The sequence below is a fragment of the Anguilla rostrata genome, chromosome 10 (genome assembly GCF_018555375.3).
Source record: "Anguilla rostrata isolate EN2019 chromosome 10, ASM1855537v3, whole genome shotgun sequence".
Classification (NCBI taxonomy): domain Eukaryota; kingdom Metazoa; phylum Chordata; class Actinopteri; order Anguilliformes; family Anguillidae; genus Anguilla; species Anguilla rostrata.
The window spans coordinates 2374118-2400000 of NC_057942.1; the positions used below are offsets into that span (position 1 = coordinate 2374118).

Genomic DNA, 25883 nt, shown 5'->3' on the forward strand with positions numbered 1-25883 from the left:
CACTATAAATTTTACCGTTTGAAATACCGTTGCGAGTTGCCAATTGACCAGCTACTCGGGACCCTTAATGGTTGGTCAGTTTCAGAATTTGTATCCATGTAAAAACTGCCCCCCTTCTCTTGAGTAGGTATTTGCGGGTACATTGGGGCTCAGTTTCAGAAGGTGGTCAGTGGCCTCACATGGTGCGCTTGGAGGGCATCGCTCCTCAGGCTTGGTCCTAAATGTCGCCCCCCTCTTTGGGTCCTAGATGGCAGAGGGAGATAAGAAGAAGAAGGTGGTGAAGAAGAGGCACACGAGCCGGAACCCCATCCTGGCGCGTGGTCTCGGACGCTACTCCCGTTCCGCCATGTCCGGCCGCCGGGCCATGTACAAGAGGAGGGTCAAGATGTCCGAAACTAAGGTGGGTACAGGTGTGCATGTGTGTGGTACCTGGTCTGGGATCTTTGTCATTGCCTGGGGCGGCAGTGTAGTATGTGTAGAGAACTGCACAATCTGAGCCAAAGATCGCAGGTTCAACTACTAGGTGAGACACTGCTGTCCTTGAGCCAAGGTACTTAACCTAAATTGAAAATGGTGGCTGTGTAAAAATGTTAACGCTCTGGATAACAGCATCTGCTAAATGCCTGTAATGTATTGATTGCAGTGGTTCTCTGCAGTATACACAGGTAGGCTTTGTGTGTCATATCTGTTTGGGAGGACTTGTGATATGCAGGTTTTAGCTGGAAAGTGAATGTCTTTGTTTTATCAGCAATTTTATTATGATTTATAATATTGCTTTGCTGCCTAAAGCGTCATGCTGTTGCTTGTTTAGGGATGTGAAAAGCTTTGTTCCTAAGACCCGTGTGTGTGTGTGACAGATTGAAAAGAAGCTAAAGGTGAAGGTTCCGGCAACCGTCAACAAGACCGTCGGAGGAGACAAGAATGGCGGCACACGCGTCGTCAAACTGCGCAAGATGGTGAGCGCGTGCGCCCGTGTGTTTACTGCGGTTCTGAGCCTGTTGGTTGTGGACCTGTGGTGCTGACCTGTGGTGTTTGTACCCCCCCCTCCTGCCCCAGCCCCGTTACTACCCCACAGAAGACGTTCCCCGGAAGCTGCTGAGCCACGGGAAGAAGGCCTTCAGCCAGCACAAGAGGAGGCTGCGCTCCTCCATCACCCCCGGGACCGTGCTCATCCTGCTGACCGGCCGACACCGCGGCAAGGTGGGGACCCCACTTTAACACGCACACAGAGGGGACCCCCACTTTAACACACACACGCGCACGCACACACAGGAGGGTACCCCCACTTTCATGCGCACACACGGGAGGGGACCTCCACGCTCTCTTACACACACGCACACAGAGGGGACCCCCCACTCTCTCTCCCTCACGCACACACTTGCACTCACACAGATATGACTGCCCTGCACAGTAGCAGCCAACTGACAGGAAAGGTGATGTTCAGAAAAGTAATTTGGTCTTCCTCTGATTTTCAGCGCGTCGTCTTCCTGAAGCAGCTGTCCAGTGGTCTCCTGCTCGTCACCGGTAAGAACACGTTCGCTTTTATGCGCCATAGAGGCTGAAAGTCTTGTTCATCAGGGATGTAATTTTACTGATATTCAGACCCAAAATATCTCTACCAGAAACATACGCACGCATGCATCAAGGCCTGTTTCACTCTGGTGGATTATAGCAGAGAATGAACAACCAAAAAAATGTTCAGTATTTTGAAATTAATCTGGGGAAGTCCCGACTCTGGTCTGCTCCAGTAAGGGTTAATTGTACAGTAGCAGAAGGGCATGGAAGTTTGGTGCCCCCATCCTCTGTTCCTGACCCCTGACCCCCCTCTCCCGGTTCCCGCAGGTCCCCTGGCTCTTAACCGTGTACCTCTGCGCCGTGCGCACCAGAAGTTCGTCATCGCCACCGCCACCAAAGTGGACATCTCCGGCATGAAGATCCCCAAGACGCTGACCGACGCCTACTTCAAGAAGAAGAGGCTGAGGCGCCCCAAGCACCAGGAGGGCGAGATCTTTGACGTGGAGAAGGAGGTAAACCCACCGCCCCCATCCCCAAAACAAACTAGCGTCAAGCTTGGAGCATAAACTCTGGGGTGGTCATCCCTGGTCCCGCAGAGCCGCTGGGTCAGGCCAGGCTCGTTGATGGCATCTGATTGGGTGGGGAGGCCCGCTGTGCTCTAACAGGATTTGTGATTGGCTGGTGTGGGCTGTGGCTGGATGTCTTGGGTAGTGTATCATAACTGACCTTTGGCCAGTTAGTGTTAGTTAGCGGTCTCTGATTGGCTGGTGCTTTGACACTGGGATCTTTGATTGGCTGGTGCTTTGACACTGGGATCTTTGATTGGCTGGTGCTTTGACACTGAAATCTTTGATTGGCTGGTGTTTTGCCATGGTGTCTTTGATTGGCTGGTGTTTTGTAACGGGGGTCTCCGATTGGTGTTTTGCAGAAGTACCAGCTGACAGAGCAGCGCAAGGACGACCAGAAGGCCGTGGACTCCCAGCTGCTGCCGCTGGTGAAGAAGGTCCCTCAGCTGCAGGGCTACCTGCGCTCCTCCTTCTGCCTGTCCAATGGCGTGTACCCCCACAAGCTGGTGTTCTGAGCATGCTCCAATAAAGACCCATTCACCACAGTCTGCCGCGTCCGCGTTTCTGTCAGTCTGTATGCGTGAGTGTGTGAACGTGTGTGTGTAAGAGGATGCATGTGTGCGCATACCTGCATGTGTTCATCTGTCAGGTCTTAACCATGGGTTGGATCATGGAGGGAGACTGCTTTAATTTCACTCTGCCATTTTGTGCATATCCTGTCAGTGTGGGGGTAGTGGGCTGAACCGTCCGAACTCAAACGCTGTTCACCAGTGATGCTCTTCGCCTGAAGTGTTTTCTGGCAGTTTGGCTTGCTTCTGTTCCCTAGTGAGTTGTTTGGGCAGGTTTTTGTAATTAAGTCTGGCATATCGGTAGCAATGAGGGGACAAATGGCATCAAAAGATGGCAAATCATTTAAAAAATTTCTTTATATGAAATCGATACAAGTCCATTTCATCTTACTGAATTTACTATAAGCTAGTAGACATTACATTTTGCTATACTTAATACACACCAATGTGAAATACAGAGCTATGAGGATGAAAGCAATGCATCTAAACTAAAATGAGGAAAGAAATACATTAATACATCACATTCTGAAAATAAAAAATGTAACGTCCTTGAGGCGATTGTTTAAAAAGGACAGAAGCCTTCAGTCCACATGCAAACAGACCTGAGAGCCTCATACTGGATATCCCCTTCCCCCCAAAACATGAGTGAGCTGGCAAAGGTTCCAGGTGATCGTGGAACCCTCAAACTCTCGTACCGGGGTAATGTTGACTGTTCCAGACAAATTGGGACGAATTGACCTCGTCCACAGATGACCACATGTTTCTCTCTTCCAAGTTCTGGAATTATTTGGGATGAGGGATCAAGCTCACATTAATGACCTTTCGGTGTTGCGCTCGAGTGCGCTGGCGAACGAGCGCATCAGTAGAGGAGACTCGCCACTGCCGTTACAGTACGTTAAAACAGCCATTGGACAGGCGCGTCAGCTGACCGCAGCCCGCCACGAAACAACCGAGAACATGATGAGGTTCGCACGCCACGCACTTCTGGCACAAATTAGCCGTGAGGTAAATGCACGGGCCACTCTTAAATTAACAGCTAAAATCCGTGGGGTTAAAGATGCTGGATGTGAGTAATGGGCAACGTCGCTCGTCTCCGTCTCTCACTCGCTGCGGTCTTTGGGCTCTCTGTACTTCCACTGGATGTAGTCGAAGATGTCCTTCTCACTGTCCACCGGCAGCGGCTCCCCGGCCATGCCTAGAGCAAACAGAGATAACGTTACACACACGGGGGTCCAGGGTCCTTCCATTTCAACTCGGGAGATGAACCAGCATTACATTCAGGCATTTTACAGAATTCTAACAGGTTACAGTTTTATGTACAGTCCCCGTAATGCAAAGCTATTCACAGCATCAAGAGTTCTGGCGCAAGAACGACCTTAACGCTTTAGACCGCTCTTTAATGTTAGATTGCTCTTTAACGATGAACCGTTGCTAAAGCCTGCCTTCCTGACTCACCAGTGACCCCCAGTGGCCGAATGGTGTACTCGTTGAGAGTGAAGCCCTTCTCCAGCGCGTGAGTTCGCATGTTCTTGTTGAAGATGTCGCTGCCAGTGAAGTACAGAACGCCGCAGTAGTACTGATCTTTAGGGATTAACCTGTGGGGGGTGGTGGTGAAAACAGTCTAGTATCACACAGTGACCTAAAGCATCACACACATCTCCTTTTGCGTTTTTCCTGGACAAACGCACACGAGGTGTGAGTAGCCATGACAGCACGCAATCTAACAACCTGGAGGTGGCGTACCTGATGTCAATGCGCCGGTGGCTATGTTCTTCCTCCTCTTCCTCATCTTGAGGCAGCTGGCACACACCCTAGCGTGGAACAGAGAGAGAGAGACAAACTGATCGTCCTGTGACCGTTGATGAAGGTACCATTCAGGCCTACGGGTAACGAAATACTGGTCTTATAAGGTTTTTATATTACAACATAGATCACAACTCCTGTAATAAAGCCAGAAAAGCCTAGATAAATACCTAAATATCATCTGTAACATGAAAGATAGATTATTCATTTCATGGCATCACTGATGTCAGTATGGGTGGCGTTGCTCAAAGACTCTCACCATGTATTTAGTGTCTCCTTTGGACAGGGTGTCAGTGATGAACCCCACCGACTCCAGGTGCTCCACCACAGCGTGTAGCAGTTTGGGCTACCAGGCCAGAGAGGAGGTAAAGGTGCTTTAAAACAGGTGACCTTCAGCTGCCATTCACTCATCAATATCACACATAAATCCCAAAGAAAATTAAAATTCAGCTTTTTCCCCTGCACACGGACGTATGACAGTTACAGTTAACCTCCGAAAAAACAATTGCAGGTAAAGTCTTTTTAGACCGTTTCAAACATTTCAGTCCAGGTGTCGGGTTCTAAATCCAAGCGTGAAAGAGGGTTCCAGATGTTACCTGTTTCTCAGACTGAGCGGTGAAGGTGGGGTGGGTCAGCAGGATATCGATATCACCACTGGACTCCGCTCCTGGGGGCGAGACAAGCAAACACAGCCATGACCGTGCTGGATCGAGGAGCCGGAGAACGTTCAGGGTCAGAAGCAGGAAAGAACAGGCCCCCTTTCACACTACTGGCACAGAACCACGTTTCCACAGAAACGAGCCTTCGTGGTGACATCACGCTGTGGGACGGCCCCCGCCTCACCTCTCCTGTAGCTCCCGCAGATGGTGCCGATGTATTCGGGGTCCAGCCTCTCCAGCTCGGCCTGAATCAGGGTCTGAGAAACACAGAACACAGTTCAGACACACTTTCACTTCACTCAAACTAACTGACGTCCGTGTCACTCCACATCTGGGGCGGGTAAGCATCTGAAACATTGAAACTCTTTAGATACCAGTGAAAACACTCCTTCATGTCCATGAGAACAAAAAATGTGTTTTCAACAAAGTATGTTACTGACAAAAGTGTACTATAATATATGAAAGAATACGGTTCTGAATACTGGTTGAATATCACAGAAAATCACTCATCCATTCACCTCCATTTTCTCCATCTCAGCACGGGGAATCCTCTTCTCGAAATCCTCAAAGTACCTACAGAGGGACGCGACATGTCATTTCTGCAGTTACGTACAGCTATGTGACAGAACACATTTCATACAAAAGGAGAGAATTATAGGCATGAATCAATAATAGAGCAGTACTGATTTTTTTAACCACACATTTGCACACAGAAACACTCACTTGAGTCCGATCTGCTGGTGGTGGTTGAGTTTGTGTTCAATCTTCTGCAAATCTGAAAGAGCCACAGAACACACGATGAGCGCGGCTGACACCACACCGATGGGTTGCGTTGGGCAGCCATGATCTACAGAGAACAAACTGAACTAACCCTCCAGTGTCTTCACCCCATCTTCCACAAACTTTCTAGCAGCTGCTGGCCTACAGAGAAGAGAGAAAAGAGAGTGAGGGGGGAGAGAACGATTGAGGGGGAGATAGGGGGGAGCGATGGAAAGTGAGAGAAGGGGGAGGAGGGAAAGATTAGCTTTTTTATCATAGTCATATTTTTCTGTAACCAAAAAGAAAAAGTGAATGTCGGCAGAAATTTCACAGCAAGAACTCTTAGGTACACTGCAGATTATTGGAATCAGCCAATGACACAAATACGTACATATGCCGTAGGCCTATCGGATGGACAGGCAGTGAAAAGAGGACAGAAGGACGTACCCGATGCCTGTAACTCTCGTCAGGAAGTTGATGGACGAGCTGGTATCATCATTTCGAATCTGCAGAGAATTCAAAGATTCACTTTTAAGAAAACACAATTCGACATGACAGCAACTTCTTTCACTTGTATAAAACCAACTTAGCTCACGTGAAACACTATTTCCGCCCTTTAATTTTAACATGCGTTAGACTGGAAAAAGAATCCAACAATCTCGATTCACCTTCTCTAACTTCCTCAGTTTTCCTGTGCTTAGGAACTCATCGATCTTCTCTGCAATCTTCGCTCCTACCCCGTCCTGTTATCAGAATGAAAGAGGGGAAATCAATTAGCCCGGAGCACCGCACGCGCATAGACAACACAAGAGAAAGGCACCGTGCACGTGAGTCAATAACTCATCCATGTCTCTAAATAAAGGACAGGCAAACAGTCAGCGTGCCAGTAACTTTGCTTTAGTACAGTTTAAACATGCGTATCCTCACAGCAACATCGATGACAGAATGTGTCTTGTTGCAGGTCAGAACACGACTGAGCGTCTTACCAGTTTCTTAGCCTCGGTACCACTTTTTATCTTTTCCGGGTATTTGGCGATTACCGAGGCTGCTTTCCTGCAAGACAAAAGACGGTGAGTGTATACGCAAGATACCCTCAATGTGAACACCAGAAACTGGTTCACAGAAGTAATGTTCTTCCTATTTCGTAAACGTATACAGATATTTTCCCCACTTGCTGTAAGGGCAAAAACGATTTGAATTAGATGTCCTTTTTGCTCTGTAAAATAAGGGGAATCTGTCCGGTCATGTTCGTATTGAGCTTGGATTTATAAGAATATATCATGTTCCGAAGCGGCATCTCACCTGTACGCATTGTATTTGTGGATTGCCCTGTTCACATTACGCTCATAATTGGCCAACTCTGGAAAGAAAAGGGCAGGGATAGTCAAATGTTAAAAAAGAACTGATCTGGTAACGTTAATAGGGTGTGTCCAGATAACAGCGCAACGTGTATTTAGCAGAGATACTACGAGTATACAGATCAAAACTAGAAACAATAACATGATTATTAATTGGGGAAATCTTCCAGCTGATTAGCCATTAGCCAGCTGTACCATCGATTTCTACACTTATGCCATCGGATCCGACCCACGGGCTTTAAATAAATGACGGTTTGGGATGAGTCTTACTATAGATTAACATTTTTGGTATATCTCCTAGTTTTTTAAAAATGTACTTAACTGACTTGCTAGATCACATAAAACACATTGGAGACAAAAGAACAAACACAAAGAGGATAATATCATCAGTAGTTAAATATCAAATAAAACTAATTTTCACGTATTTGGCTTTTCTGCAAGGTTTGCTATCCTGTGTTGGAATTAACTATGCGGTCGTCCTGACGTAGATCCCCGGCTAATCTTACCCGATTTAAACACATTAACATTAGGTAACGATCTAACGTACATTCTATTAGTAAGCGGTTAACATTTGCTAGCTAATTTCCGCATAACGTTGCTAGTATGCTAGCTGGCTAACATGCACAGCGATTCATTTTGTCCATCAACGTCTCACCGCATACCTATGAGAAAGTCTGTGATTCCCTCGTTTAACGATTCTTGCGGCGCTTTCCTTTTGCTCATGGCTGTTCTCGCTATTTTCTTCTCAGCCCTAAATAAACGGTTACTCTGTATTTGACATTAACCACTGTATATCTATCCAGCTAAAAAAAAGGCACGGTCAGTTTAAATAATAGCCAGCAGCAAGCTGCAGAACAAAAAGATCACGTTTGCCACAAAGGCGGAGCCTAACGTAAACGCAATGACGTAACATATGACGTTACACGCAAATAACTGGAAATGTAGTTCGGAATGTCCGAAGGTTCAGTCATTGTGGCATAAATATTCCATTTTGCCTGCATTGTCGGAGTTCGTTCAGTTCCTAACAGATGTTGCAAACCAGAAAACATGTTAAACAGGAAACGTGATTTTAAAAAATCACTGGTAAAATACTGCAATAAACTCACAAATACTACCGAATAGCAATTTAAATCGTTCTTCACAGTTTATTGAAGTCTATTAAATTATCATGAAACATATATTTACACCAATATTCGTTAAAAAAAAAAAAAACTGGGTAAAGAATCAGTCAACAGACAGAATAAATCCCTTGCCAAAATTCTCAACGGAACAGGATTTGGAAAATTGAGACAGACATACACTCCTGTGAAGTGTAAGACTGTAAAAACCTTCATAAGAACTGCATTATGCCTTCATAAGTACTATATAAACATAAATCAATATATACAGAAAGCAACACAGACTGTCACAGGGTGCTCCAAATTAACACTACTCCATACTGACTTCCATTGCGGGATTTCATAGAGAAGCCATATTAGACAGTATGATGACGTAGCACTCCTGCATGGCCTATTCACACCCTATGTAGGGTTGGTATTATGTACAACACACTTCAAAATCACAGTAAATGTGACAGCTTGGAGTTAATATATACTTTGATTTAATCTCTTTGTCATAATCTGTTTATTCCCACTGTAGTCAGTAGCTGTAAAATACCTTTCTTCATATTCATATTCTAAAAAAATGCATCATGTTTGTAATGTACTGTACATGGATGACGGCAAATATGACAACAATGTTAACTGTACACTGTAATGTAAAATAGTAGGACGTTTCAGACACCGTCTGAAAATTTGTTTAAGTATTTAATGAAAGTAAAACAGAATTACTTTTACTTCCGTCGCGTCACCAGATACTGAGCCCCTGTGTTCCTTCCATCTTCTCTGATCCTTAACTACAGGAGGTTCTGGTGCTGTATTACAGTACAGAGCATCTATTGCCACAGTACTATACTTGCTGACACGCTTTCTCAAACATTCAGAAGACATATTAAACTGGAATGTTTTGGCTTCAGTGGGGGCAGAAATATCAGAAAAACAGAGCGGAGTATCTGGTGGGTCTATAAGAGTCTATGGTACCTTGCACCCCTCGTGGAATTGCTATGGTTACATACCGCCAGAACACTGTCCTCTCAAACCCAGCTATCCATACGACAGCCTCCAAACACCGGTGCTTCTCTTCTCAATCTGAACATTGACAGCTGAAGATGTGGACAGTGCTGTCCCCCCCCCCCCCCCCCGGATCAAGTTCCAGCTCGCGACTAGAATCTATTATAATTCCACACACAAATTTGTGCATTTACATAATTGATGTTCCAAAGACGGCGTCGGCTAAGCCTACAGAATGGCCCGTGGACAAAACACTCAGTGCCGGACAGAGCTGGGAGCTGTATGAAAACCAGAAGGCTGCTATTCAGTTCATATTTCAGCAAGTCATTAGCAGCTGAGAACTAAGTCTGATTCACAGACAAATTCTGTTTCACAGCTCTTGCCAAAAATGCGTCCTGGTTATACTGGAAGTGGGAATGGATTGTTACAGCTTCTTCTGCAGACAAACATCGTCTGCACAGTTGCTCTGTATGTGCTTAGTCCAATTAAAAACCCTCAAGCACCGGACAGCAGTGTGAGGACAGCAGTCCTCGTTTGGACCCCCCAGAACCAGGGCTGTTAGGAATCGATCTTGACGTAGACCTTGTCCCTCGAGAAGATCTTGATGGCCTCCTCCACCTCAGACAGTTTACGGTCCAGTTGAGCTCGCCGCGTGCGGACGCTCAAAGTGTCGACTCGGACTGGGAGTGAGAGAAGCTCCTTCACCAGGGACTGCTGGGCTGGAGAGGGGAGAGGGGAGGGAGAGAAGGAGGTTTCATAATTTAAATGATGATTTTCTGAAAAGAGTAAGGAAGTCAGTCATGCAAGTATGATTTAGTACCATTGGAATCCAGTGAAAGGAGGTGGGAGTTGAGTTTAAAGATGGCGTACTGCCTTATAGACTGAAATGAGGAGGGGTTGGAGTTTAAAGATGGCGTACTGCCTTATAGACTGAAATGAGGAGGGGTTGGAGTTTAAAGATGGCGTACTGCCTTATAGACTGAAATGAGGAGGGGTTGGAGTTTAAAGATGGCGTACTGCCTTACAGACTGAAATGAGGAGGGGTTGGAGTTTAAAGATGGCGTACTGCCTTATAGACTGAAATGAGGAGGGGTTGGAGTTTAAAGATGGCGTACTGTTTTTGAGAGACTCCAGCGTTTCCAGTCTCTCCTGCTCGGACATCTGGGTGTGTCCAGGTGGGATGGAGGGATCAGGTATGTTCTTCCTCCTCTCCTCTTCCTCACGACGCCACTGTTGTTTCCTCTCCTCCAGACTGCAGAGAGGGAGACAGAAAGAGCGCAAAGGAGATTTTTACATTTCTGTGGCATTAAAAAGCACCTTAACAATCACAAAATGTCACAAAACCCACACTATATAACCCACACTATAGTTTCCCCAGAGCCTGGGTAACCAATATTTGAAGATTGCTGTGTTAGAGAGCAGCATTTTGGTGACCCCCATTCGGGAGCTCCTGTGTTAGGGTGCAGTGTTTGGGTGACCCCCATTAGGGAGCTCCTGTGTTGGGGTGCAGTGTTTGGGTGACCCCCATTAGGGAGCTCCTGTGTTGGGGTGCAGTGTTCGGGTGTCACTCACTATTGCGGCACACGGCCCTTCTGTGAGGGAGTGGGCGGGGCTTGTTTGGGTGCCAGGTTCTGCAGGGACTGTGAGCGGCGTAGAGAGGCCTTTCCAGCTGAGCGGGCGTTGAAGCTCACAAAATCCACAGCCCTGCCCTGCACGCATATCTGCACAACATAACATAACGTCAGCACCAACGTTACTCAACACATCAGCACCAACATTGCTCACCATGTTAGCACCAATATCACTCAACACCTCACCACCAAAAATACTCAACGTATCACAACATCGGCATCAACATCACTCAGCACATCAGCTCCAACATTACTCAACACAACACCAGCACGAAAAATCCACAGCAAAGATCACCCTGCTTTAACACAAGATGTACATCAGCTATGCAGCCACACCCACAAAACCTTCCCAGCAGCACAGTACGTGGAGGTGCATACATCAGTCACGGACGGAGTGTGGCACAGTGGGTAAGGAACTGCGCTTGTAACCGAAAGGTTGCAGGTTCGATTCCCGGGTAAGGACACTGCCGTTGTACCCTTGAGCAAGGTACTTAACCTGCATTGCTTCAGTATATATCCAGCTGTATAAATGGATACAATGTAAAGTGCTATGTAAAAAGTTGTGTAAGTCGCTCTGGATAAGAGCGTCTGCTAAATGCCTGTAATGTAATGTAATGTAATGTCACACTAGGCTGACCTCAGAGTGGGGGGAGGAGCCAGTGTTGGGGGAGGGGCTGGAGCGTGGGCGGGGCAGACCAGCGGAGCCGCAGCGGGAATGTCCTTTCAGGAAATTCTGGCATTCTGGCTTCTTGGGGGGGCTGGTCTCCTAGGAGGGAGACAGCAGGGAAGCACAGACAGGGAGTAGAATTTAGGGTTGAGTTGCCTAAATTCAGTGAGGAATTACAGAATACTGAATTACTATACTATTATTGCCCTAGTGTGGGTGTATTTGTTTTTATGTCAAATTCTATCGGCGATAGCCCAGAAAGTGCAATGCCATCTGCAAGAAAAGAGCAGAAGTTGACATGCCGAATGTTGTCTTTGAAAATGCAAGTGGTTACAGCACCATCTGCTGGAGCACAACGGAAGCTACAGCATTAGGATACATTATTTCTTAAATCACGGAAATTTGGCAAAATACACCAGCTGAACACTAGTCTGCCTGATTCATTATGACCATGTATGCAAAACTTTTTTACATTTTTTTATTTTCATATAAAGCCTTTCTACGTTCTATTAACTACAGTTGGGTCAAATGATTTCAGTACATATGATAATAATCAGCCTGACATTGACTGAGATTCTGAGCCACTGTCTCAAGCTCTAGAGCTCCAACTCACCTGCAGATGGGTCATCACTTTAGAGGGCACATCCTGGTACTTGGGGGAGGTCCAGAGAGCCTTGACAGGAACAGGACGGCTGCGCTCCCTCTCTGCTTCCTGCTCCCGGCAGCGTTTTTGGATCTCCCGGAGCCTCCGCACATTCTCCTTCCCATAATCCCGCACCTGCTGCTCTGAGACACCATAGATACCTGGTAAAACTCCTGCCTGTGGACTGTCAGCTCTTATATGAGGGGGAGCTGCCTGTGAACTGGCATTCTGTGGCAAAATATGGATGGTAGTCTACACAACACACTTGAACAACTGCAAGATCATTTTTAGCCAATCTTTTCCTATACCCTCAAAGCCACCACCTGCACAAACAAAATAGAATGTAGCCACGTGATATTACCAGAGAAATGTGCCCTTACTGAGTCTGGGGGGGCTGGGGTGAAGAGCGACCCCCTCTAGTGCGAGCAGGGACCCCACCATCCCCTTGCGGTCCCTCTCCAGGATGTGCGTGGCATTGGCGCCGATCCGACGGGGAGGTGGGGCACGTGCGCTGTAGCACCCCGGATACAGCGAGGGATCCGGGGCTAAAGGACCCAACAGCAGGGCTGCATTCGCCTCAGCGTTCCCCTCCAAACGTCCTCTAGCTGGGGAGAGAACGGCAAGGGACGGGGACAGCGACGAGGACAAGCACAATTAAAGGAATTTAAAGGCGCTTCATATCGGCAATGGCCGTTAATCCAGTATCATTATTAATCCGAGATTTAGTGTGGCGCGGTGCAGGCAACATTACCAGAGGCAGGTCTTCTGTAGTACTCGGGGAAAAGAGTGGGGTCCGGCGGGATGGGTCCAGATATCATAGAGGGACCTTCACACATTGCTGCGATATAACAGAGCAGATGGAAAAATAAATAAATAAACACTGCCCGAGCTATTTATCTACGTTCAGTTTAAGAACAAACCATGTCCTGGTTACCAAAACGGATACGTTATTTTAATACATAACATTAAATTACCTTTCATGAGATGCCAACTTGGTGTCACATTTATCCAATTTCAGAAAGGCAATTTCTGCTTGCCAACTAGCTATATAGACTACCTATGGTTACCTACTTGTTAATTACGCATATATTAGTCATCGTTAGCTTGCTACTTAATAACTGGCAACCCAATGCAACTGTATTAAATTACTGATGTAGTTTTCCACCTCACTAAACAAACCATTTTATTTTTGGCACCAACAAAAAAAAACAATTGCTACACAGAGCTAGCGCTGGCCACTCACTGGCGATGACAAGCTTGCTAAATTGCATGGCTACCCAAATAAGTGCTACCGAGCCAATTTTAGCATCAAGTTACATAACGCCAGGTTGTTGTTACCAGCTCTCAGGCAGCTACCTAGCTGTAAACATCGTTGAAGTCAATGGTACCAGTATGTTAAGATGCTAAATAAGAATGCAGGAGCACTACACGACACATTACCTTTTGGTATTACGTATAAATTAAAACCACAAACAGGAGCTTAACACCAACCGGTCACCCCCGAATGACACGCAGAATGATGACGTTCAATGTTTCCTCAAGCTAAACTGGTCACCATAGCAACCTTGGTTAGGAGCGCGCCCCCTTTTGGCACGATTCTGTAAAACGGCGCTCGTAGAAATTAACTGGCGGTAAAATCTAATTGTATTGAATCATACAAATATTAAGATACGAATAATAATTTAAACCAGATATAATGATTTTTACATAGTGACATACTACATTTTCGAGTGCAAGTAATTTCGTAGTGAACACTACTTTCAACATGCATCCTCGCTATGCAGTGCTTTGTTCTGTGATTTGTTCCCCCCGGACTCTGTAGTCATTCGGATTATGTTCTGTTAACAATCATTTTCATCAGACATAATTTGGTACCCATACAGTGTTAAGGCTAATGTGAAGTATTAGCAAAGAAGACAAATCACATTGGAAGAACACTCTGGAATGCTCTAGCACATTTTGTTATGGTCTGCCTGACCGTACGGAAATTGATTTCCTATAGGATATTGGGCGTGGGGGTAGGTTGTTTCAACACTTCCTCTTACAGTCATCTTTATGTATGTATGGGTGGTAGTTAGCTTGCAACAGAAACGCCATTTCACAAAGAAGTACAAAAAAAAAAGAAAAACAATTTCATTTGCTAAAACAATAAAATACTTTAGATTAAAGATTATCCATGAAGTAATATACTATAAATTATACCAGCCTCACCAATAACAATTATACAACAGCTGCCCCTCTCCCCGCCCCCTTCGGCAAGTATTGCGCATGCGCACTGTGCACACCTCTCTCCTTCACCGTGTCCTACTTCAGTCCGATCAGAAGCGCCGTGCTTAGTGCTTCTCACAACGAAACGGTAAGAACAGCGTTATTCTGCTGTGGGAACAGGGAATGTTTGGGAATGGTGTGTAACATGTACTTTCTGACTGTGTTGGCGTGTTCGTCCCTAATTCGTCCCTGCTGCAGCAGCAACGTTAGAACACACTGTTCGGTTAGTCAACGCAGTATACTAGGAGGGCCCTGCTTCCCAGTGCCAATGCCAGGATCACTGCCACACGACTGACTGTACAGGCGAGGCCGGATATTAATCCAATCCCCCAGTATGTCTGTGTTTTTAAACGTCTTCCCAAATCTCGAAAGTCGTTGAAAGTAGAGTAAGGAAGTGCTGGTTGTTAGCGCTTTGGGTGCTAACGTTAATAATTAGCCGGCTTGCTACTTGTACCAGGGTTGTATTGTGTTCGTCCCTCGTGTGTCAAGCTTGGAATTCCGAAAGGAAACGTCAAGTCCATGGCGTTGCTATTATACAGAATTTCCACATGGCGTATTATCATTTCTTAAATATGTGTTTTTATACGCAAAACTACTGCTGTCTGGCGCTCATTGACTTACTGAGCGAGCCGGGACCCAACAATGGTTGATCTCTGGCTGGCTTCTGGTTTTACTTTCACTACATGTCATGATCATGAGGTCGCAACCGCCAAATTGATCTTATCTCGTTATACGTTATTGCCTTCGGTTTTATGTAGTGTGGGAAGGATGATATCAGTATAGCTCTAAATGGATGACGGAAACGGTCTGGCAGGTTTTTCTCACGGCACGTTTTCTGATGCAAGGGCCACGAAATCGTTGCCTATTGTGTAAGAAACCAAACCGAAGGTGATGTGACGGTCGGTCTACTGCGTTCGTGCTCACAACTCAGCGAGGTTGTTAAATAACAATAGATTTTGAACATAAAAAAAAAATGTAAAAAAGTTAAAATTGCTGTTATTCTAAGCAGCACATTCGTCTAATGTGCATTGCTAGCTGGCGAGCATTACATTCTTTAACGCTTGACTCATTGTGTGATCTGATTGTCCTCATAGAGCACCTGCTGTTAACAAGAGAGCTTTGGAAAGTATTAGGAAATGGAGACATGTCAGAGAAAAACCTGGCGATAAATGGTACAAATTAAATTAAAATGCAAAGTGACACAAAAACCGCACGATTAATCCTACCCATTTACCTCATTGGAGACGAATTGAGTTGGCTTCCTCCTATGGGTAGCAAGCCAAATTCAAATCTCCGTTGCATTCACTTGTTGTGAAAGTCGTCTTTGAAATAGTAACACATTAAGGTACACGAGATAAGACTATTGATCGAGATAACTATACATTGAGTCTATCGATTTGTGGCCCATAATGTTACATTTTACTTTCGCTGTTTGTATCTACAGACACAAGTCGCCTGTATAGCCAGTTATTACAATTGATAACATTCACATTGTATTATTTACGTGTGTTATTAGATCTAGAAGACATTGTATAAAAGGCATACAATGTCTTTATGTGCCTGTCGTTTGTAGCTTTGACATGCGAGAAGTAACGATGCAGTATTGTGAAATTTCGGCGCTGGCGTTATAATTCCCTGTAAAGTGAGCCGCAGTGTAAAAGTCACGGCACCACAGATAGCTTTAATGCATTCCTGAGGTGTAACTCGCCTGCACACACCCTTATCCAACGGACACAAGCCATATCACATTTTCTTGAATTTCTTGCGCCGTTATCAATACCAGAACTGAGCTGGTACTGCCTGTGCTCTTCGCCTCTAGTGGTGAAATGTTTTTACTGCAGGCCAGTGAGGGACCCTGCCCCATTCATGGACTTCCTCTTCTTACAAAAAAGCCCGTTGTGTCATTAACTCGCCGCTACTGCTGGCCTGTATGTTGGCGTTAGTATAACATCTCACCCAGAGCAGATGGTTTACTCTCGCTGTAATCCTCGACATCAAAGTGATTTAATGACCTGTGTCACACACCAGTGCTGGCTCACTGCATATTTACCAAGCTCTCTGATCAGTTTGATTTAGGCTGTGTTGGCAGTAGCTAACGTGTGTCCTCAGATGGAGTGCTGGTGTCCCTCAGTGTCTGGAGCCTGTTTCACCTGCAGGGGTCAGGCAGTGCAGGGGTGTTTGTTACTCAGTTGTGTGTGATTGGGGTGCGGGAGGGCAGGGGCAGGGGCTGGGGGGCTCATTCAGGTTTTTGGAAAACCACGTATTTCGTAAGCTTCAGGTCACATGAAGCTCAGTGTCAGGTTCACTGGATCTAATAATAGAGTTGAGTCCCTGGGGGACATGGGGGGCCTTGGAGGGGGGGGGGGTGACTGACACAGGCAAATTCAGGCTGTCTCATCCATTCCCCAGCTCCCCCAGGACAGCTTATAATGTTCCCTCAGCGCTGTGACAACAGAGCTGTGTTTGGTGCCCGTAGCTTCGCTTCCTGAGCTGGGCTCTGCCTCCAGAGCAGGCCAGGATCCCGGGTCCCTGCGCTACTGAGCTGATCTGGGATCTGTACAGAGTTTTATCTGACAGGGGATCCGGCTGGAACAAGGACTGAGTGCTCTTGCTCCGTGACACTTCCTGAATTCAGGCCCTTATCTGGGATCACTTTAACCTGTTAGCACATAGTGGATAGAATAGAATATCGACAGAGAAACACTGTATGGTTACCAGCCCTGTTCCTCTTGATAGAAGTGGCAGTTGGAATCTGTGGTGCCACTCATTAACGGTCACCCCTGGCAACCTGACCGCTGGTTCCATTCTTCTGGAACAGCAGCGCTGTAAAGGGCTCCTGTATCTAACGTGGTTGTCCTTTTGTGACTGGTTCTGGAATCTAAATGTTGATCACGTGAGCAGCACAGAGTGACGCGATTGGTTGGAACAGGAGCGTGCGGGAAAGGCAGGAAGTGCTGTTTATACACGGTGCTTTAAGGCCAGTTTGTTCACTGGGACGACCTCTGAAATCCGATATACCGGTTAACGCGCAGTCATTCCAAACGTGCCGTACATTGAAACGCTCGGGCTGCGCTTCGGTTGTGATCGTTCGGCGTTGGAAATAATCTGTAACTAAAAAAGGAAAAAAGAAAAGGAGGGAGGAGATGAAGCATAAGGAAGACTTAAATATAGTGGGTGTAAATATACTGCAGGGAAGACAACAAGCAAGAGAAAGGAAGGAACGAAATGGAGAACAAAGAAAGCAGTGGAGCAGCTGGGCTGTGGGAAGGGGGGGTTAGCGAGGTGGGGAGGGGAGGAGGGACGCGGAGGGGGTGGGGTTAATGGGATGGGATGGGGAGGGGAGGGGTGGGGTGGGGTGGGGAGCCTGTGGTCTGGCCTCTGGAGACCCCTGCAGGTGGAGCAAGTCAGGCAATGGGAAAGTCACCTTCAACACAGCACATGCACTGATCACACTAAAGGACTCCTACACAGCACACACACACTGATCACACTAAAGGACTCCTACACAGCACACACACACTGATCACACTAAAGGACTCCTACACAGCACACACACACTGATCACACTAAAGGACTCCTACACAGCACACACACACTGATCACACACTGATCACACTAAAGGACTCCTACACAGCACACACACACTGATCACACTAAAGGACTCCTACACAGCACACACACTGATCACACTAAAGGACTCCTACACAGCACACACACTGATCACACTAAAGGACTCCTACACAGCACATGCACTGATCACACTAAAGGACTCCTACACAGCGCACGCAGTACTCACGCAGTGATCATGCTCATGGCCACACACACGACACTCACTGATCACAATAAGGGGGGGGGGGGGGGCGGGCGGGGCTGTTTTGTGAACAGTGGGATTGGTCTAGTCCTAAAAATGACCCAGCCTGCCCCCCATGATTTCTACCCTCCACGGCCCTGGCTTGTTTATGTTGTAATCATGTACAGCTGAAGCCAAGGGGGTGGATGCAGTACTGCTGTGTCATTACTGTGGGCGGAAACGTCCGATTGGTCACAGTAGTGTAGCCTGTTGCGTGTAGACACCTCAGAATGAAACGCCCCTACGGACAAAGCAATGATGCAATTTCTTCTGCGGTCTAAGACCCAATAACATGTAGCTGGCCTGCTTTTCCAGTCCATATCTGGCAGGCAACCGACGAAGCTTGGATTGGCTGAGAGGACGGGTTGGGCTTCTCTGATTGGCTGTTGGGAGGAGCAGTGTTTATTTTGTTGGTGGGCTGCTTAGAAGAATTGTCTGTAGTCGGTGAACATAAAACTGTGTCTCATATTTCAGTGAATCTCCACTCTGGCCAAACACTGCAAAACTCAACCTTGTCATCCAGTGCAAATGTGTTTCTATACTAGCATATAAAACAGAGGTCCCCTAGCCCTGGTCCTGCTGGGGACCCCAACCCTGGAACGGGGGGGGTAAAGGTCGCCTGGACTGGGGCCGGCCGTGCTGGGAGGAGTGACCAATGAGAGGAGTGAATCTGTTCCTTGTTTGCACTAACCCCGTCTCTCTTACTGGTCCCTCCCACAGACGCCATGGCTGTTCCTCCTGCGTACGCCGACCTGGGCAAGTCTGCCAAAGACATCTTCTCCAAGGGCTACGGTAGGCGACGCGCGCGTTTGGACATGTTGATCCCAACTGGGGTGAAGCACCGGTCCCAACAAAACACACTGATCCATGAAACACCACCAGCATGAGCAATAACCCTCTGCTGGCTGTGGTTCCATCTAAACAAGGGAAAATGGAAATGTACACACACACACATGCACACACAGATGCACACGCACACACACACACACACACACACACAGACACACACAGACAGGATGCTGTAATGCTAATGTTGTGGAGGCTTTCAGAGTGAGTGCTGGGTAATAAAATTACTCTGGTTGGGGGGGGTGTAAAGCAGATTTAATGAGTTTGCAGGCTGTGCACCTGCTACCCCCCCCCCCCCCCCAAATTCCCGCTGTGGTCATACATCTGCAATTGGAGCAGATCATTTTCCCTGGAGGGCTTCCCAATGACCTTTTGACCCAAGACCTATTGACCCATGACCCTAAGGTTGGGTTTTTTTTTTCCCCCCCCCCACATTTTCCATGCTCATTGGAGTTGCTGGGTGGGGTCTGTTTGTGACACTGAGCCCCAATCGGGAAGTCTTTTCTCCTTGCTGGTGCATATGCGGTAGTGTTCTATAGAAGTGCTAAAACACTAAATGTTTAAATATTAAATAAAATGTTAAGGTTATTAATACGACCATGTTATCACATCCTGTTCTCTGTCCCATGTTGGGGTGAATGCGGTCACATTAGTGTGTAAATATCCCCTCCCCCTGTGGGAAATGCCCCGCACTTCAATGCTTGATATTGATTTCGTGTCTGATTGATAGCAGCTAGCGGCTAAACTCTTCTCAACAATCATCTGAACACTTTGCTCAAAACCTCTCCTGTCCTCCCCTCTATCCCCCTCTCTATCCCCCCCCCCCCACCAATCTAGGTTTCGGGACCGTGAAGCTGGACCTGAAGACAAAGTCCCAGAGTGGAGTTGTAAGTGTCTGCGTGTGCGCTAGCTCTGTGTGAGAGTCCCTCTACCCTCTATCCCTTCCCTCTGCTGATCTTCCACCTACCAGCTGCCAACGTTCTGTCTGTATACCAGCTGCCAGCGTTCTGTCTACCAGCTGCTAACGTTCGGCCTGCGTTAGCGCTCGGCTGCTAACGTTCGGCCTGCGTTAGCGCTCGGCTGCTAACGTTCGGCCTGCGTTAGCGCTCGGCTGCTAATGTTCGGCCGGCGTTAGCGCTCGGCTGCTAATGTTCGGCCTGCGTTAGCGCTGGGCTGCTAATGTTCGGCCGGCGTTAGCGCTCGGCTGCTAATGTTCGGCCGGCGTTAGCGCGCGGCTGCTAATGTTCGGCCGGCGTTAGCGCTCGGCTGCTAATGTTGGGCCTGCGTTAGCGCTCGGCTGCTAATGTTCGGCCGGCGTTAGCGCTCGGCTGCTAATGTTCAGCCTGCGTTAGCGCTGGGCTGAATATGTAGTTGCCCTATATTCCAGCTCTAACTCCTCTTCTCTGTTTTCTCCCTGCTGCCTGTGTGGACGGCTGTCAGATGGTAAGGTTGTGTGTGTGTGTGTGTGTGTCTGTGCGCGCGATTGTGTGTGCGTGTGTGTGTGTGTGAGTTTGTGGCGTTTCAGTTTCAGGAGTGTTTGCTCAGCTCAAACATCAGCGCCTCGCTGCGTCAGCATAGCTGTTTTATCACAGCGCTGCAGCAATGTAGCAGTACTGCCGCTAGTCAGCGTCACGCTAGGCTTACTGAGTTTCTCTCCTGCACTTCCTTCTTCCTTTCCTCCCTCACTCCTCTCAATCACTCACTCACTCCCTCCCTCCCTCCTCTTTCTCTGTCCTCCCGCCCTCTCCCTCTCCTCCTTTTCTCTGACTCTCTCTCATTCACTCTCTCTCTCTCTCCCTCTTTCTCTCTCTCAGGAGTTCAACACCTCTGGCTCCAGCAACACAGACACAGGTAAAGCTGCTGGTACCCTGGAGACCAAGTACAAGGCCAAGGACCTGGGCCTGAGCTTCAGCCAGAAGTGGAACACCGACAACACCCTGACATCCGAGATCACCCTGGAGGACCAGGTGAGTCGGCCCCTGCCCCGCCTGACAAGGCCATGGCAACCCAGAGCACGATCTCAGTTTTGAGGTCCTCGCCTTAGCAGATGTTGGCTAGCTGAGTTTGTATGCTTTCTATGCTTGTTTACAGCCTTTATTGGACAGACAGTGTTGCTTCACTCCCGTTAGGCAGAGTTAGGGTTTGGCTTTGCAGATGTTAGACCAGAATAGTGTTCATTGTTCTCGGCTAGAAATAGCTGTACAAAATATGTAATCGTACCTTACTGAACCCGTGTTCAGCAGTTGTCTACGATCATGAAATGCACTTTTTTGTACGTCGCTTTGGATAAAAGCATCTGCCAAATGAATGTAATGTAATGTAAAACCGTGCAGTTGGCTTTTGTTCCACAGTAACGGAGATTCTCTGTTTCTCTGCAGTTGGCTCAGGGGCTGAAGCTGACCTTCGACACGTCATTTGTGCCAAATACGGGGTAACGCTCCTCTCTCTGGATCCCCTTTGCACTGTTAAACCACTCATTTACACGCACGCACGCACACACACACAGACACACTCACACTCACACTCACACACACACACACACAGACACACTCACACTCACACTCACACACACACACACACACACACGTCGTGACCTTAACACCTCAGCTTCTCTGCCCCCCCTTTCCCCACCTCCTCCTGTTTCAGGAAGAAGAGCGGGAAGCTGAAGACTGGGTACAAGCGGGACTACATGAACCTGGGCTGCGACGTGGACTTCGACTTCGCGGGCCCCACGGTGCACGCCGCCGCCGTGCTGGGGTACGAGGGCTGGCTGGCCGGGTACCAGATGGCCTTCGACACCGCCAAGTCCAAACTGGCGCAGAACAACTTCGCCCTGGGCTACAAGGCCGGGGACTTCCAGCTGCACACCAACGTGTGAGTGCCGTTCGCTCGCCCCGCCTGGTCTCCTGGGTCTGAGCCGGGTGCTGAAATCGAGGTGAAAACAAAAAAACGTGCGGACCCTGCAAACCACCACGACCCGGAGTGAAGACCACCGCTTTAGTGTACTGACTGTGCAGCTGCGCCTGTAACCGAGGGGTTGCAGGTTTGATGCCCAAGCTAATTAACCTGATTTGTTTCACACATTGTCCGGCTGTATAAATGGCTTGTGTGTAAAAATGTAAGCTTGATGGTGTGAGCATTGAGGTTGGCGTTATGACTGACTGGGCATGCTCAGTGGGGTTATGTCTGACTGGGCACGCTCAGTGGGGTTATGTCTGACTGGGCATGCTCAGTGGCATTATGCTTGACTGGGCATGCTCAGTGGGGTTATGTCTAACTGGGCACGCTCAGTGGGGTTATGTCTGACTGGGCACGCTCAGTGGGGTTATGTCTGACTGGGCATGCTCAGTGGGGTTATGACCCATTGGGCACACTCAGTGGGGTCATGTCTGACTGGGCACGCTCAGTGGGGTTATGTCTGACTGGGCACGCTCAGTGGGGTTATGTCTGACTGGGCACGCTCAGTGGGGTTATGTCTGACTGGGCACGCTCAGTGGGGTTATGTCTGACTGGGCACGCTCAGTGGGGTTATGACTGACTGGGCACGCTCAGTGGGGTTATGTCTGACTGGGCGTGCTCAGTGGCAGTATGACTGACTGAGCAGGCTCGGTAGCGTTATGCTTGACTAGGCATGCTCAGTGGGGTCATGTCTAACTGGGCGTGCTTGGTGGCTGTTGCAGGAATGATGGGACGGAGTTCGGCGGCTCCATCTACCAGAAGGTGAGCGACCAGCTGGAGACGGCGGTGAGCCTGGCCTGGACCGCCGGCAGCAACAACACCCGCTTCGGCATCGGCGCCAAGTACCAGCTGGACAAGGACGCGTCGCTGTCTGTGAGTGACGTGCCTTCGCGCCGCGATCGGAGGGCGTGATTCAGACGCCCACCCCCCCACCACCCCCCCGACTCACATCCCGCCGTTCGCACTGCGCACTTCGCTAATGGCCACACCGCGTTCTGAAAACTCAACACTTGAATTGAGCCGAGTTAATTTTGTGAACTCGATAAATCAGTGTGTCAAACTTGGAAACGAGCAAAATAGCGAATTAAATAGTTAAAATTGGATGTGGTCATTTGGTGTTTACTTTCTAGAACAGCCCTTTCCATACATGGCTGTATAACTGCGTCAGTGTTGAACTTGGGTCTTGGAAGTGCACACTATCTGATTTCTACTGGCGGGTAACCTCTCATTCCCCCACCCCATTGGCCGGTTTTTACGGCCTGCTTCTACACGGCTTTTCCTGATTGGCTGTTGAAATGCCAGCGATGGTGACGGATCTGTCTGACTTCCTTGTTTTTCTCCCCTGCAGGCCAAAGTGAACAACGCCAGTCTGGTGGGAGTCGGGTACACACACACCCTCAGGCCAGGTGAGCCGCACCCCCCCCACCCCCCCACCCCCCCCGTTACCATTGGTTACCCAGATACCTGTGTGAACGCTTTTACGTCCCGTTTACCTTGTCAACGCTCTTACGAGCTGGGGATATGGTGCATTTCCTGTATGCTGCAGTGAGGGGGCGGTCCTACGGGCAGGATAGGGTATTCATCACCCCCCCCACCCCCCTGTCTCTGTAGGAGTGAAGGTCACTCTCTCCGCGCTGGTCGACGGCAAGAACTTCAACGCCGGGGGACACAAGGTGGGGCTCGGGTTCGAGCTGGAGGCGTAGGGAAGGCGGAGAACCCGGGAAACAAGGAACCCCTTGGCGAAGAGCTGGGAGAACGAGTCACCAAGCCCCAGAGTCCCCTCCGAGCGAGGAACCACACACACACATGCGCACACACACACACACATGGATACAGACACACACACACACGTGCACACACACACATGGATACAGACACACACAGACACGCACACGTGCACACACACACACACACACACACACACACACACACACAGACAGACACTGTAACACACACACACACACAGAGCACAGTTTTGGCCTTAACCCTGAAGTCCTCAGTACACCTCTTGACAAACCCGTACTGCAACAAAACCTGGCGAGACTCGCACTCCTTGCAGGTTTCCATGCCGACTGCCGACCTCCATTGTGATGTCACTCCGTTAACGCGGCCTCTGTCTCTCACCAGTTGACCCGGAAATATTTAAGTGGAAATAGGAGAAACTGTATGCAGTTTTGATTAGGTATTTTTTTTCATAGGTGGGATGGATAGAAGGCAGTTTGTGTAGGAGAGCATGGCCTGTCTTTCAGGGGGGGGTTATTGCATATTTACCTGTAGCTTTGATTTTGTTGTTAATTCACCTGCCTGTGTTTGTGCAGAAGAGATGAAAGTCAGTTTTTTTTTTTTTTTTCTTTTTTTGTGTGCTATTGATTCAAACAGCATATCAATGAAGCCTGGGAGTTGTGTTGTTGAAGCGGTGACTTGTTTTTAAATAAAATACTACTTTAAATCAACCCTCTTATTTTTTTTTTTTTTAATGCATATAAACTGACAGGAATTTAGTGGGATTTCTCATCCACAGCCACTGATCACAGCTTGGCACTGGTCAGCTCTGGTTGGCTGCCATTTTGATCAGGACGGGACAAAAAAAGGTTTCAAGTGACACCCGGTTTGAGGATTTGACAGTTGGGGAAACTTGGAAACAGGAAGTTGGGTCGGGAATGTGACATGGGTATGTATGGCAGCAGGTCTGGGCACACTTCCTGTCAGTACTGTGAGCTGCATTCTTGTACTTCCTGTGTTCAACACCTTTATTCCTCAGTCACCTTCTGTCAACCCAGTCTAAACGTTTGTCCTGGAGCACGTAAACGTCACACTTTGTACACTCTTTTTCGTCGCTATAACTACTGCTGCCACCCTCGTGGTGTCTTTTCTCGAGTTGTGGGCGGGCTGAAATGCATGCTGGGAATCTGTGGAGCACCTCTTGTGTTTTTGTTTTTAATGTCTCCAGCTCACTGTGTGTCAGGGCAGGGCAGATTATCAAAAAAACCTCAACCATATAAGGAATTCTAATTATGAAATAAAAGCCAAGTTTAGACTTGAAGGCTCTGTATTTGTTGTTGAATTGCACACATTCTGTGCATCGTTACCGTGACGCCCCAGCCACCCCCCCCCCACCCCTCCCCAAGGCCCCTCTTTCCCTTTCACCTCGAACCTCTTCCTAGTGACATCACACGCATGTTCAAAAAAGAAACACAGTGACACAGAGCAGCTGTCTTTGATTGATTATATTAAAAAATAAATATCAAAAAAATTCTTTTTTTTTTTTTTTTAAAGACATCTCATTGACGGAGTAATCACATCTCTCACAGTGCTGAAATAGGTGGGAAGGCCCTGCAGAAGAGCCCCTCTGCCAGAGACGTCATACTATCTAACACAGTAACCTACCTGTAGCAGCGCTTGCACACAAACGCTGGAGATATGGGAATTTAGAGTCACGTGATGCTGATGACACTCCCAACGTATTAAACAAGATGGACCCTGTATTTCGGTAAAGTAGTGGTGAATGCAGATGTAATCCGGTGGGATTTTTTTTTTTGTGCGGTTAAACCGAAAACCTTGAAGGGTCTAGTAAAGGAATTCCTGTCTGTATCCCAAATCCTTCGCGTGAGTGACAGTTACTGATAGGGGGTGACATCGATTACACATTCGGCAGTATTTACATGAAGCCAACTGGAGACAGT

General features: G+C 47.9%; 5 protein-coding genes across 12 annotated transcripts in view; 2 read left to right on the forward strand and 3 right to left on the reverse strand.

Annotated features, from left to right (window-relative positions):
• The first annotated feature begins 222 nt into the window (after nucleotides 1-222).
• On the forward strand, nucleotides 223-2626 carry rpl6 (ribosomal protein L6). Its single transcript, XM_064353409.1, has 6 exons — nucleotides 223-400; nucleotides 858-956; nucleotides 1057-1200; nucleotides 1476-1524; nucleotides 1843-2027; nucleotides 2444-2626. The coding sequence occupies exons 1-6, from the start codon at nucleotides 248-250 to the stop codon at nucleotides 2594-2596; spliced, it is 783 nt and encodes a 260-aa protein (XP_064209479.1). The 5' UTR covers nucleotides 223-247; the 3' UTR covers nucleotides 2597-2626.
• A 365-nt stretch (nucleotides 2627-2991) lies between these two features.
• polb (polymerase (DNA directed), beta) lies at nucleotides 2992-8110 on the reverse strand. The gene is made up of 14 exons (XM_064353396.1): nucleotides 7892-8110; nucleotides 7174-7231; nucleotides 6858-6924; nucleotides 6540-6614; nucleotides 6319-6377; nucleotides 5984-6033; nucleotides 5836-5887; nucleotides 5631-5685; nucleotides 5297-5369; nucleotides 5050-5120; nucleotides 4713-4799; nucleotides 4394-4461; nucleotides 4106-4245; nucleotides 2992-3845 (listed from the first exon to the last, which is right to left on the reverse strand). Exons 1-14 carry the CDS (start codon nucleotides 7950-7952, stop codon nucleotides 3751-3753), a joined length of 1011 nt encoding a protein of 336 aa, XP_064209466.1. The 5' UTR covers nucleotides 7953-8110; the 3' UTR covers nucleotides 2992-3750.
• A 323-nt stretch (nucleotides 8111-8433) lies between these two features.
• Nucleotides 8434-16116, reverse strand: enkd1 (enkurin domain containing 1). 3 transcript variants are annotated; one of them, XM_064353386.1, is made up of 8 exons: nucleotides 15781-16116; nucleotides 13030-13116; nucleotides 12659-12883; nucleotides 12249-12421; nucleotides 11606-11734; nucleotides 10910-11058; nucleotides 10453-10589; nucleotides 8434-10056 (listed from the first exon to the last, which is right to left on the reverse strand). In XM_064353386.1, exons 2-8 carry the CDS (start codon nucleotides 13112-13114, stop codon nucleotides 9896-9898), a joined length of 1059 nt encoding a protein of 352 aa, XP_064209456.1. In that variant the 5' UTR covers nucleotides 13115-13116; nucleotides 15781-16116; the 3' UTR covers nucleotides 8434-9895. The 3 variants fall into 3 exon arrangements, with proteins under 3 accessions (XP_064209456.1, XP_064209455.1, XP_064209454.1); XM_064353385.1 differs by lacking the exon at nucleotides 15781-16116 and adding an exon at nucleotides 13719-13876; XM_064353384.1 differs by lacking the exon at nucleotides 15781-16116 and adding an exon at nucleotides 13253-13686.
• vdac3 (voltage-dependent anion channel 3) lies at nucleotides 14484-24653 on the forward strand. 4 transcript variants are annotated; one of them, XR_010332765.1, is made up of 10 exons: nucleotides 14484-14634; nucleotides 19117-19188; nucleotides 20080-20135; nucleotides 21060-21209; nucleotides 21621-21673; nucleotides 21889-22116; nucleotides 22923-23073; nucleotides 23549-23606; nucleotides 23812-24094; nucleotides 24137-24653. XR_010332765.1 is itself a non-coding variant. In XM_064353397.1 (9 exons), the coding sequence occupies exons 2-9, from the start codon at nucleotides 19122-19124 to the stop codon at nucleotides 23901-23903; spliced, it is 855 nt and encodes a 284-aa protein (XP_064209467.1). In that variant the 5' UTR covers nucleotides 14484-14634; nucleotides 19117-19121; the 3' UTR covers nucleotides 23904-24653. The 4 variants fall into 4 exon arrangements, 2 of the variants coding, with proteins under 2 accessions (XP_064209467.1, XP_064209468.1); XR_010332766.1 differs by having other exon boundaries at nucleotides 23812-24050; XM_064353397.1 differs by having other exon boundaries at nucleotides 23812-24653.
• Nucleotides 24654-25412: 759 nt separating this feature from the next.
• Nucleotides 25413-25883, reverse strand: part of ikbkb (inhibitor of nuclear factor kappa B kinase subunit beta) — a 25238-nt gene continuing 24767 nt past the window's right edge. For all 3 annotated transcript variants that reach the window (XM_064353368.1, XM_064353369.1, XM_064353370.1), the window contains exon 22: nucleotides 25413-25883. This exon is cut by the window's right edge and continues 270 nt beyond it. The gene's annotated coding sequence lies outside the window, so the exon portion shown is untranslated.

What these genes read in the sequence shown, in the direction of transcription:
- rpl6 (XM_064353409.1), top strand. Translation starts at nt 248, where the DNA reads ATGGCAGAGGGAGATAAGAAGAAGAAGGTGGTGAAGAAGAGGCACACG. An exon ending in TCGTCAAACTGCGCAAGATG is followed by an intron (nt 957 to 1,056) that starts GTGAGCGCGTGC and finishes CTCCTGCCCCAG; the next exon opens with CCCCGTTACTACCCCACAGA. An exon ending in CCGGCCGACACCGCGGCAAG is followed by an intron (nt 1,201 to 1,475) that starts GTGGGGACCCCA and finishes TCTGATTTTCAG; the next exon opens with CGCGTCGTCTTCCTGAAGCA.
- polb (XM_064353396.1), bottom strand. Translation starts at nt 7,952, where the DNA reads ATGAGCAAAAGGAAAGCGCCGCAAGAATCGTTAAACGAGGGAATCACA. An exon ending in CACCAGCAGATCGGACTCAA is followed by an intron (nt 5,686 to 5,835) that starts GTGAGTGTTTCT and finishes GTCCCTCTGTAG; the next exon opens with GTACTTTGAGGATTTCGAGA. An exon ending in CCGCTCAGTCTGAGAAACAG is followed by an intron (nt 4,800 to 5,049) that starts GTAACATCTGGA and finishes CTGGCCTGGTAG; the next exon opens with CCCAAACTGCTACACGCTGT.
- enkd1 (XM_064353384.1), bottom strand. An exon ending in AAGTGATGACCCATCTGCAG is followed by an intron (nt 11,735 to 12,248) that starts GTGAGTTGGAGC and finishes TCTCCCTCCTAG; the next exon opens with GAGACCAGCCCCCCCAAGAA. An exon ending in GCTCCTCCCCCCACTCTGAG is followed by an intron (nt 11,059 to 11,605) that starts GTCAGCCTAGTG and finishes TATGTTGTGCAG; the next exon opens with ATATGCGTGCAGGGCAGGGC.
- vdac3 (XM_064353397.1), top strand. Translation starts at nt 19,122, where the DNA reads ATGGCTGTTCCTCCTGCGTACGCCGACCTGGGCAAGTCTGCCAAAGAC. An exon ending in CCCAGAGTGGAGTTGTAAGT is followed by an intron (nt 20,136 to 21,059) that starts GTCTGCGTGTGC and finishes CTCTCTCAGGAG; the next exon opens with TTCAACACCTCTGGCTCCAG. An exon ending in AGATCACCCTGGAGGACCAG is followed by an intron (nt 21,210 to 21,620) that starts GTGAGTCGGCCC and finishes GTTTCTCTGCAG; the next exon opens with TTGGCTCAGGGGCTGAAGCT.